Here is a 12,164-nt window from a genome sequence, read left to right as displayed (position 1 = left end):
AGAAATCTGGCTGCACACAATATCTTGGCCTATGTTCTGCCAGCGAGGAAGGATTAGCTTGACAGAAGTAGGTCAAGACAACACAAAGCTTGAGCTGGATGAAACGAACAAAATTGAGATTTACAGTTCTTACAACGATAGGTCTGCGCACTGCATGAGTCTGCTACTCTTCCCCAGTTAGATGCAGTGATATCTGCCAAACAATACATCGTGTAGAGGAACTGTACGTCCTTCTGTAACTTTGGGTGTAAATAGTTTAGATCAGACTGGTGAACCAGCAACTGGAGAAGACATGACTTTCCATCCACTTACCCAGATGAGCCGAAGAGGAAGCCTGACATTAGATGCAGTGGGAGAAGGAACAGCAAAGAGGATGAGGTACGCAGGTTGTAGAGTGTACAATCAAGGACACAAAGTGTGCTTACAACACGCTACATCTTTTTTTTTTGTTCTGGCCCTGAGCTTACTCCTCAGTGAGCTGCCAAACAGATTCTTGGTTTCTTTTTGCCCCAAATATTAATGATTATCAGACTCTTTTGCTAAAAATATCTTGTTACCTAGTTGAAGAGTTTCATCTGAGTCCTTACCCTTCCATGACTTCTCTTCATGTGGGACACATAGGTTTCCCGATCGGGGATCCACTGTGAACATTCCTTGCAAGTCCAACCAGTTCTTCTCAGTGTGGACTTGGATTCGGGATTGTGTCCTTCCACCCTCATGTCCTTCCTCGGCAGAGGGGAGTGAGAAGTCCCGTTGGCTACCGACAGCTCCTTTGGTGGGGCATGAACCTGGTTCCTTGATGCCTTCTCAGATTTCTGTCGAAAGTTTGAGCACTCCTCAGGATTTTCAGGGACTCCGTGAACACCCTGGACAAAAATAATAATGGAATCACACACAACATTTATACGTAATTCATATTATACACCTTTATTTATAAATAAATAACATTTATTATTTAAATATAATTAAAGCCCCCCACCCCCCCAAACAATATGTTGATGACCTGCTCCTGCGTATCTTCCCATTTCCCCTTGAAGCTGGCTGCAGTGCTTTCCCTGGCTAAAGATCTTCCCAAGAAACATGAAGCTTCTATTTCTGTTTCCTGCATGACAACAGCAGCTCCTTGGTGCTGCCTGTTTAACATTTTGGATGAGCTCTGAGAACTCTGGTTAAACAGGGAAGATGTAATGGAAGAGAAATGTTAATTGTCATTATTTCAAGAGCCAAAGCTCTAAAGAGACAGAGCTTTGGTAAGCTCTGAATGAAATGTTTGCTGTTATCTTGAGGGCTCCAAAGCTGCTTCATCTTTGCTCAAGGGACAACCTCTCAGTTACTCCAACCCTACTTTATTCAATTCCACACTGTCTATTGCTATTTACATTTTCACAGTTCAAAACTTTGACAAATCCTGACAAATAAAAGCAAGCATAAAGCCAGAAACCACCCTTATAAGGAATCTGTCTCCAGGCTCTTTGGTTGTTCAACAAGCCAAAATCCAAAGTCCCCCAAAAAGTTATTTTAACAAAGAAAATTGAACATACGGAGAATAATCCAGAAACGAAGAGCTGTGGGAAAGCAAAAGCAAGGAAAATAGCAACATACCAAAGAAACCTCAAGGAACTCCCCCAGGAACAACAACAGTTCATCTACACAAAAGGATAATTTAGAGGTTTAATTGTGCACAGTAATTAATAACGGGTACAGTTTCAACACATGAAGGCCCCAGGCCTTTGGAAGTCTTTCTGTGGGTTAGACACCAAACAAGCTTCAAAACACAAGGTGTCATCTGAGAAGCCTGTGTGCTTTGCACCTGATCCAGCTGATGTCTGCAGAGGCTCTTTCATGCAATGGCAGGGCAATGACAGCTGCTCCACAGTTATTTAGGGTAACACGAACAGTTCACCCTTCTCCCCATCTGGAAATCTCAAGAGTGTTTTCTGAGCAAAGAGTACATTAGTACTCATTACTCCATTTCTCCTGTTATTACACCACTGGGGGAAAGAAAAAAAGGAGCACAGAAGAAGGAACTGACTTCTCTGGAGAATCAATAACAGGAACCAGACCTTCTAACTCCTACTCTTACGCTTTAACGACGGAAAGCCAGGAAAGAAGGCAGACGGCTTCTTTATTTTGCATGTAGGCACACGTTAGACAGCACCTCTTATAAACTCACAGAATCACAGAATCAACCAGGTTGGAGGAGACCTCTGGGATCATCGAGTCCAACCATTGCCCTGACACCACCATGTCAACTAGACCATGGCACTAAGTGCCATGTCCAGGCTTTTCTTAAACACATCCAGAGATGGTGACTCCACCACCTCCCTGGGCAGCCCCTTCCAATGTCTAATGACCCTTGCTGAGAAGAAATGCTTCCTAATGTCCAACCTGAACCTCCCTATGAAGGAACTGACAGGAGAGGAAACGGGTTAGTGCAATTAGTACCCTGCCACAGCCAAAAAGCCTTCTTCAATTACCATCTCAAAGACCTGTTGATGGGCAAATACAGCCTCGTGGTTAAAAGACAAAAGTTTTGTAGTGGAGATGCCAGGGTGCTGGTGCACAAACTGCTGCAGGCAGGTCCCTGGGGGTGGGATTTGCAAATAAGCCGCAACAAGCTGTGTACCTCAACTCCAGCCCGTCTTTTAGCATTGGGGTTGAATGCCTCTTTGAAGGTCCCAGCCTTAATCTCAACTCTATTTTCCTAGCTATAATACAGGAAGATTAGCAATCATCAGCTTCACAGGAGGGCTTCAAATTTTAATTCATTACTGCATGCAAAGCATTTCCACATTTGCAAGTTAAAGGCATGAGGGAGAGAGCAAAGAAGTAGTTTTGAATGGTTTTTGCTTTTAGGAGCGAGCTAACGAATCTTCTTGCTTTTTAAGTGTAAGTATAAACGAAATAAAGTCACTGATTAAAAAAATTATGTCACTTTTTTTTTCTAATCAAAGGGAAATAAGATTTTGCAAGCTCTTTCTTCAGAACGCCACCAAGAAATCTTCCGAGAGGATTTCCACGGCGGTGTTGTTAGACACTGTACATAGAAACATACTGACTAAGACAACAGAAAAATGCAGCGCTTACACATCTATGGCATAATCAGATCCACAAGCCCTCACATGCATCCCGCTAGAAACCACCACAAAATGGACAATAACCAGCTTTTTGTATGGATAAAAGAGTGATGAAGGAGAGCGAGATTATTGCAGCGCTTATTGCAGTATGAGCCGTTACTGAGGGAGGGCAGGTTTGAAGCCCTCTCCAGACCACCATTTCCACCAAGTTTTGGGGTTGCGCACAACCATCCATTTCAGACCATCTTCTGCAGCAGGCTGAGTGGTGCCAGCATGGACACACACAAGGCGGGGGATGCATCTCCCAAAGGCTGATACCTCCAGGGCAATCACTTCTGCCTCTGTCACTCCCCTCTTGCGATCTGGTGTGGTTCTGCAGGCAAGGGGAGCAGCCAGGGAAGCGGGGTGTTAAATGCCATGCGGCCTCTCTCTGAGACAGCTGCAAAGGGGCCAGAGCTCTCCAGGTGAGCACTCAAAAGAGAGATTCAGCTTTCATTATATAAATTGAGCAACAGAGAATACTTATCTCTGTCTCCCAACCAAAGATAAAGCTCCTGCCCTAGTTGAATCACTTCCTTGGGTTTAACACAGAACAGTTAAAAATCAAAAAGATTTACCCACAGAAAACAAGCCTTTGTCATAAGGTTAAATCACATATAGATGAGAGGAAGTGCCTGCATTGTTATCAACCAACACAAAATGCTCCACTGATGTTTCCAGACAATACTGTAAATCATTGTCATCTATTTTTCCACTAATATATTCCTCAAGAACCTTACAGAACCATAGAATCGTTTTAGTTGGAAAGGACCTTTATGATCATCGAGCCCAACCGTTAACCCAGCACTGCCAAGGCCACCACTAACCCATGCACCACATCTACACGGCTTTTGAATACCTCCAGGGATGGTGACTCCACCACTGCCCTGGGCAGCCTGTGCCAGTGCTTGACAACCTTTTCGGTGAATAAATTGTCCCTGATCTCCAATCTAAACCTCCCCTGACACAACTTGAGGCCGTTTCCTCTTGTCTTGTCGCTTGTTACCTGGGAGAAGAGATTAACACCCACCTCACTACGCCCTCCTTTCAGGCAGTTGTAGACAGCAATAAGGTCTCCCCTCAGCCTCCTTTTCTCCAGACTAAACAACCCCAGTTCCCTCAGCCACTTGTCATAAGACTTGTGTTCTAGGAAACCTTCCACTTCTTCAACTAATTTCCTCACCCAGTTGATGTAAACTCTCTGTGAACTCAAAAACCAGGACCTTGTATCAGTAAGTGGTGGGAGTTACCTACCTTAACGTGCAGCATTAACTGCTGTTTCTGCATATACACCAGCTGACACTGTGGGCACTTAAACACTGCCACTAACAACTTGGTGGTGTTCTGCTGGAAGTGCTCTTGGAGCAGCTTCTTCCTGTTAAAGACCGTCTCGCAAGAGCATTTGTAGATCACCCTGGAACAATTGAAAAAAGTAAATTCAGTCTGTTAGTTATCTTAAGGTGGCAGTGGAAAAAGTTTTCTCAGCAGCTTCAGAAAGGGATGGGCTTCTGAGGAGGGCTGTGCTCTCAATGTATTGTCAACACACACCCACGTGGACAGCTGAACCATTAAGTCAACTGGGAAGAACAACAAAATGACTCAGGCACATACCACAGCTTTCTAAAAATAAGTTTACTTCTATGCATATGCATAACTACCTACGTGTGTGTGTGTGTCGGTAAGTGCAGACAGATGGAAGCAAACTCAAAGTATGCTAGCTAGCTACGCGTTACTTTCAATCCCACCTTTCCATAGATCCTCCCTTCAAGCACACATTTTCTGCACTAGCTCAAGGCTTGGAGGGAAAAGCTACAGAGCGGAAAAAACAGGAGTTTTCTCTCTAGTGATTTTTGGGGGCAACGCTGCATGGCGTAACTCTCCCTTTCCAGTGGCAGATACAGCAGTTGCTCTGGAGCCATCTACCAAGAGGTGCCACTGTGGGTCCTGCCGGACAAAGAGGTGACAATTAAGTTCCTTTTATGGATGTTCAGCTCTTCCCTGCTCAAACTCGTCTCCTCCTACCCAGGAGACTGTGTTCGTACCAAGGAGAGCACGCTGTGGCTAGGGACAGACCCCCTCCTGCAGACAAAGTGGCAAATCTTCTCATATGAGGACAGAAACCAAAAATAGAAAAAAAAATGGGAGGGAAAGGGGGAATCTTAGAGCTACCTAGCAAAGGAGAAGAAGGGATAAACCCAAAATACTTACTGAGTAGTCTTGTGACACTTTGCTGGGTGCTGGCTGGTCATGTGAGCTGTGGTGCTGTCGGCCGACTTGAAGGCCATCGGGCAAAAAGAACACTTGTGGAAGACTTCGCAGTGTTTCTCGTGGATGTGAGCTTTCAGCATGGCGAGGGTCGTGAAGACGACTCCACAGTGGATGCACCTGGGGGACGCACAGAGAAAGAGCTGAGTTACAGCCACGGCGTTGCTTCCGACACACACAAAGCGGCACCGATGGAGATAAGCACCAGGCTATGGTGGGTCCTCATTTAGTCTCTTCAATAGCAACGTGGAAGAGTCAAGGAGGAATACGATACGGGAACTCACAAGCTGGGCAGATCTCACAACTAGATGTTAGCGACAAGCAAACAGGATCTATAAAAGAAGCCTTCAGAGACTAAAACAACCCAGAAAGAATAAAGGAAAATGTGGTTCAGCAAAATGCCAGCCCTGTATCTGTGAAAGCCAATTCCACCACAGGTACAAGTGAACTAAAGTAAAAGTATCTGTTGAGATCTCTGGGTAGCAATAAGCAGCATAAATACCAGTTAGTTCCCAGTACAAAATGAAAACAATATTCAGCTAGAAAATCTTCAGTAACCCTGTACAATTGTTTCTCATACTCCACTAAGCACTAGAAAATAATGACAGCAACAGCAAAGATACTGAAAACAGCAACAGAAACACCCAAAGAACTGATTAAGCTCATTAAAATCATTAAGACACAGGTGTTGCCTAGAAAGTGCTTGTCTGGGAGCTGGGTGGATGCTCTGAGAGGAGAGAGAGGAAGAAGCAGAGGTTGCACGTGAAGCCAAAGGATTCTTCGAGGCAGCTGAAAACATAGCCTCAGGGTCAGGAGGAGAGCCCAGGTCACTCCGCCGGTCCCAGCCTGTCTCTCCTCCCAACGCATGCCTGCGACAGGCCTTGCCTGATACTCCCCCAAGATGGCAACAAACGGCAGCCTTACTATATTTAACTTTAATACTCCTCCTGAGAATCCACCCGCCTGCTGTGCTCCGAGAGAAGCCACGCACCAACACTACAAGGGCACGTGAGGATGCAGACACCTGCCCTCGCCTGCCTCGGCCACACCAGCCATGGGGTTTACCATCCCCACAGGAGCACCTGTGCTGATCCAGGACCAGAATAGCCTCTCCTAAGAAGATCCAATCAAAATGACTAACGGCGGATCCCCGCTTAAGCCACGTCCGGGCCGTTACAGCGGAGGAGCTCCGCAGGGCAATCCAGGGGGCCAGTGCTTATGCTAGTAGGATGTGAGACACTGTCACGGTTTGAAGCTGGGCTGGCTATTAAACCTGTGGCAGACGCTCTCTGTTAACCCTCCCCCCCCACCCAGAGGGAAAGGGAAAGGGAAAAGGGAGAGAGACTTACGGGTTGGAAAGTTAAAACAGTTTTAATAAACTATAATAATGAAAAAGAGTTTAATAATAATATTGGAATAATCAAATATATACAAATATATACAAAACCAAGATCGAGCTCCCCCGATGTCGGCCACGTCCCCACCGGCACTGCAGGGCAGGCTCCGGGAAGGCCCAGGCTGGGCCCAGTGACGGTCGAGAGCTGGATTCAGGGATGCACGGATCGGGATCGGGGGCAGCAGGAAAACAGACAGAGTCCTCCTTGGACGCTGGCCAAAGGCTCAAGCCGCAGAAGCAGCTCGAAGCAGCAGAAGCACCCAAAAACCAGCAGGCGGAAGGTGCAGGGGGCCGAGACCCTCATGATCCCCCCTGCTTTTATACTGAGAATGACGTGTGTGGGATGGAATACCTTCGTTGGTCAATTTTGGGTCACCTGCCCTGTCCGCTCCTCCCTGCAGGTACGACCCCCCCTTCGGCTCTTCACTCATAAGCAGTGAGGAATTCAGCAGTGACCTTGGTTTCTCTAAGACTAAGTACAGCAAGAGCCTTTCTGCACAACATCCCTACCGGTGCCTCAGTGATAGCTACAAACTCCGAGCGTTATCAGCCCTAGAAGCAGACACTGTCTGCAAAACATGCAGTTACTTTCAGAAAGTGCAGTTACTTAGAAGAGACTTAGCTGAAAGTAAAAATCACTGAAAGGAAAATTGGCCAGGACAGACACACAAGGGATAACTTCCTCCAGCAAGCCTGGAGTTAAGCTACCTTATAAATACCTTTTTTCTTTCATTCTAAGGTCTGCCGTTTGCCCGCAGCCCTGTTGGGGTTTGTGTCCTCGGCAGTGCCGCGGCACAGACGCTGCTGTCACAGATGGACCCCAGCTATCGAGCAACTGGAAGAGCTCCAAGCCCATATCAAAAACAAACAAGCCGCTAGATTATCCTTCCCTCCGAAGGAGCCTCCCAACAGCGTTTAGGAAACAAGCCCGCACTTTGAAGTTACACTTCAAAAGAAGCCAGCCCAAAGGAGCTAAACCCTCTCCCCCCAAAATATACACAGAAACGCTGTTTTCTTAGATTTACAGAAGGAAGTGGTGACAACAGCTGGTGTCATCTTTGGGGAAGCATGAAAACATTCTGCTCAGGTAGCTCTGCCTTCGAGCCTGATCCTCATTCACATGAGACAGGGAGAGAGACTTTCTAGTGTAGAAACACCAGGAACCGTGTTATTATGGATGAGTAAATTCCTCAAGTATAAATAGAAGAACAAAGGCTAATCCTGGCAGTAAGGTCTGGCTGGTACATCCAGGAATATCCGATGGGCTTCTTCCACAAACACGCCCTGAACTAACAAGAGATGGTTCTGCATTACGCTCAGTACTTCATTTAGAATTAGGAATGAAATAAGTACTAACTCAGGGTCAAATGATCACAAGTTAATTTAATTTACAGTAAATGGAAGTTTAAACAACAGCCACTTTGTAATCAAGAATCCCAGTGCCAGAAGGACAAAGTTTGATAAAGTAAACTAATTAGCAGAACAAAGTGGTTGGAGGATGTCAGAGGTTTGCCATGTAATTTCTGCAAATTGCAAATTCTGCTATCATCTCCCCAGCACGGGGGAATAATTTGCAAGAGAAGACTCCCACATAGCCTCAGGGCAAGGAAGGGTGGCGTAAAAGTCTTGGAAAGCATCCTTGGAGAGAAGCTAAAGCTACAAGAGGTTGTCTTAACCCTCTGAACATTTCCTATGCCATCACCTTCCAGCCCCTCAACTCTCCAGACAGCACCAAGCAGGGAAACAAGTCCCAGATCAGTGGGGACAGCTGGAAGGTGCTTGGAAAAGGGGGGGAGGTGACAACTGGAGCCAAGTGGAAAGGAGCATTTAGGACAGGCTTGTTGATTTTAGTTTTTAACTGCAGAAGACCTTTCTCATTTTCAGTGTAATCACTAGCCATGACTAAAACCCAGATAAAACAATCTCACTCCAAACTGAAATTGAATGCATTGGGGTATTAGCAGAAAAGGAGATAGAATAAGGACTGATCACAAGAACAAAACCAAACTTATGCACCAGAAATTCAAGAAAAACAGGGATATAGTGAGAAGTGGCAAAAGTCAAGCTGATCCTGGGAAGGATTTAGAAGAGCTCCTTGGCTTTTTGGCTCTGCGAGTAACAAAAGGGAGAGAAAAGAAGTAAAGTTGCTACGTGACCACAGGGCAGATGCCATGGATTATCTAGATGCAGTTCTGCAACTAAAATTTATTTCTTCTCTTTTCAACAATGCCAATGACATCAACCCTGCAGCAGACACAGGCAGGATAACAAGGACGGCACAGCCAGAAGTTCACCTGTCTGGTGGAGTCAGTCTTCAAAGATGAGCTGGAGCAGATGCGAATTAGAGGAGAAGTTAAAGAAATTTAGCTTCTACAGAAGCTGGGTAAAGCTAAAAAATCCTTAAGTATCATTCTTGAGCTCTGTCTTGGTTTAGGTCTTCATTACTGTCCCTGCCATGGAAAGCAGATATTTGCTAATGACATCTGTAGACAGATGGGAGCTCTCGTTGCTGACAAAGATTAAGGCATCATAGAGATATTACTGTAATACATCTGTAAAGAATAATGTTTTTAAAAAATGCCAGGTCATACACTTAAGAGTCAGGACCAAGTTCTGCTGTACACTGTGAGTTCCACCCATCAGTTGGAAACAGAGGAGAAAGGACTTGCACTGGATCACTGCTAAAAGACTGAGCTTCCTGTATAATGCAGCTCAGGCCAGCGTAACCCTGTGACACGTCATTGATCGAGGCATCGATGGGGATGGGGATGCTGCACAAGCAGCTCAGCGTGATGAAGCTGTGCCTGCACTTGGGATTCTCTGGTGCCAGTGAAATCCAAAGAACACCACCAAACCTGTGGTTAGTTTTCTGACGTCTACTCCATTCTCATTTTTCCATCTCAGGGAAAACACTTTTTTCCCAGCTTTCCTCCTTCTCTCAGATTAACTCATTTTCAAACAGCCCCAGTACCACAGCCATTTAATTTGCAATGGAATTAATTATTTTTTGTGGGCTGTGCCCCCTCAAACCAGATCCCACATAAAAAAATCCTTATCTATATATAATTAAATTCAGAATCGGTTTGTTATGTCTTTTGTCTTCATGGTTGAAAAAAAAGCCCTTGAAAACCTAAGTGTGATTTCAGAACAACCCACACAGTGGAGGCTTCCTGAATTTGCACACATCTTAAAAGTACAGCTCCAAGAGCAGAAATTGCCGTATTCATTTTAAATTTCAAAGTATTTAATAGCCATGGGAGAAAAAACAGAACTTTAATGAATCCTAAAAGGTCACCTAGTCTCATCTCCCAGGCAAATCATCTGTGTCTTAAGAGCTGTGCTGCAGCTGAGGTGATCTAAACATGCCAAGGAGGAAAGGCTTGTCGGGAAAAATAATGTCTTTTATTAAAGCAATCAATTTGGTTGGAGAAAATGCATGCACATACACACCACCGCATCCAGAACCTTGGGAGCCTTCCAACATCTGTCCCAGTTCATGAGAAGTGTTTGGAGAGTTGTGGAGGCACACAAGAAAATAATCTACGCCCTTCTCGTGAAGGCACACATCCCTCAATCCACTATAACTGACATAAATATAAGTTCAAACCTTAAAGAGATTTAGAGGATTAAGATCTGCAATCTTTTTGCTGTAAATATCAATCCCGAGACGCCCGTCTGCAACCTGAATTCAACACAAGCGTCTTTCAGCTTAAAGCTGCCTCAAAATAATTTCTGCTCTCAGAAACCTCCTCTTAAATCCATTGAGTAATTCCCCATTTCAAACGTGTTTTGTCATGCAGGAAACCACACCAGGCCCGGGCTACATCCTCTTTCGTTTCTGCTGTAAGGAAGACCCATTTCCAAAGATTAAATCCCAGTTTCCCATTCCCTCTCGCCACCTCGGCATGGACCCTCTGGAGCTGCACAAACCTGAATCCAACTTTGCGGGAGTAATGCAGGCAGTTGTCCTTGACGTGAGTTTGGAAATAGGCAGAGCGGCAGACGGCTCCGCACTCCGGGCAGCAGTACGGAGACTTGTGAGCGTGGATCCTCTGGTGAGCGCAGTAACTGCACTTGTTGGGCAGCATCATCTGGCACACCTTACATGTCTGATGAAAGAAACCATTAGTTAGTTATTATCTGTTTGCCTTTCCCCCTGCCAAATCCCTCTAGAAAACTTTCATGTTTGGAGGAAGCTCCAGCACATTCCTCTACTACTAACAACTCTACGTAGCTCTTTGGCTAGCGTCCTTATCATCTTTTTCCACAACAACCCTAAGAACTTCCACAGTTAGCCATTCCCGATGACAGTATCCATTCTTAAACCATGTCCTCTGTGGTTTATTTCCCTTTTTTCCCCCTAAAAAACAAAACCAAAATCACAGACTCACACAATCAACCAGGTTGGAAGAGACCTCTGGGATCATTGAGTCCAACCGTTGCCCTGACACCACCCTGTCAATTAGACCATGGCACTAAGTGCCATGTTCAGTCTTTTCTTAAACACCTCCAGAGATCATGACTCCACCACCTCCCCGGGCAGCGCCTTCCAATGTCTAATAACCCCTTCTGAAAAGAAATTCTTCCTAATGTCCAACCTGAACCTCCCCTGGCAAAGCTTGAGGCTGTGTCCTCTTGTCCTATCGCTGGTTGCCCGGGAGAAGAGGCTGACTCCCACTTCACTACAACCTCCCTTCAGGTAGTTGTAGACTGCAATAAGGTCACCTCCAAGCCTCCTCTTCTCCAGGCTAAACAACCCCAGCTCCCTCAGCCATTCCTCGTAGGTCAGACCCTCCAGACCCTTCACCAGCTTGGTCGCCCTCCTCTGGACTCGCTCCAACACCTCAACATCTTTCTTGAAGTGCGGAGCCCAAATCTTTCACCTCTTAGCTCTGAAGATGTTCTGTTTGGTCACTGCTTTCACTTCCGCATTAAGGCACTTGAGAAGGAAAGCACTCTTCTCAACAAGCCCCCACCCTGCACCAAAATCACCCCAAAAAAGCAGGAAAACTCCATTACACCCCAACTCGAAACCCTTACTGCTGAACGCGGTGCAGTCCTGATGGGCAGCAGCCTTCCCCACCAAAACCCCAGTTGTGTCTCTTACAAAATTTCTTTGGACCAGATGAAATCTGAACTTTGAAAGACCACAAACCACGTGGGCTATGACACCCCTATAGAACTTCTTGATAACTAGAAATGACGCAAAGACTCTTTCTCTCCCTGTTTCTGCACCCTTCATGAAATCCATTTTTTTTTCCTCTACCCTTACAAGGACCACACTTACTAGCAATACAGCTCTGCAGAAGAAGCATCATTTACTTGATATGTAAAGTTTTTTATGTGGATAGATTGTCCCAGGTTCAACAGCTGTCAAACCTCTGCTC

At 45.6% G+C, this 12,164-nt stretch overlaps 1 protein-coding gene across 2 annotated transcripts in view; it reads right to left on the bottom strand.

Annotated features, from left to right (window-relative positions):
- Window positions 1-12,164, bottom strand: part of ZNF592 (zinc finger protein 592) — a 41,567-nt gene that overhangs the window by 7,819 nt on the left and 21,584 nt on the right. For both annotated transcript variants that reach the window (XM_068410273.1, XM_068410275.1), the window contains exons 4-7: window positions 10,708-10,886; window positions 5,325-5,501; window positions 4,371-4,530; window positions 588-866 (exon numbers count right to left, since the gene is read on the bottom strand). In XM_068410273.1, the coding sequence (XP_068266374.1) occupies window positions 588-866; window positions 4,371-4,530; window positions 5,325-5,501; window positions 10,708-10,886 (795 nt within the window). The remainder of the gene's footprint in view (window positions 1-587; window positions 867-4,370; window positions 4,531-5,324; window positions 5,502-10,707; window positions 10,887-12,164) is intronic.

This window comes from Nyctibius grandis, chromosome 11, assembly GCF_013368605.1.
Source record: "Nyctibius grandis isolate bNycGra1 chromosome 11, bNycGra1.pri, whole genome shotgun sequence".
In the NCBI taxonomy this organism is placed as follows: Eukaryota; Metazoa; Chordata; class Aves; order Nyctibiiformes; family Nyctibiidae; genus Nyctibius; species Nyctibius grandis.
Note: the sequence above shows the minus strand (reverse complement) of the source record. Positions and strands in the feature narration are given on the sequence as shown.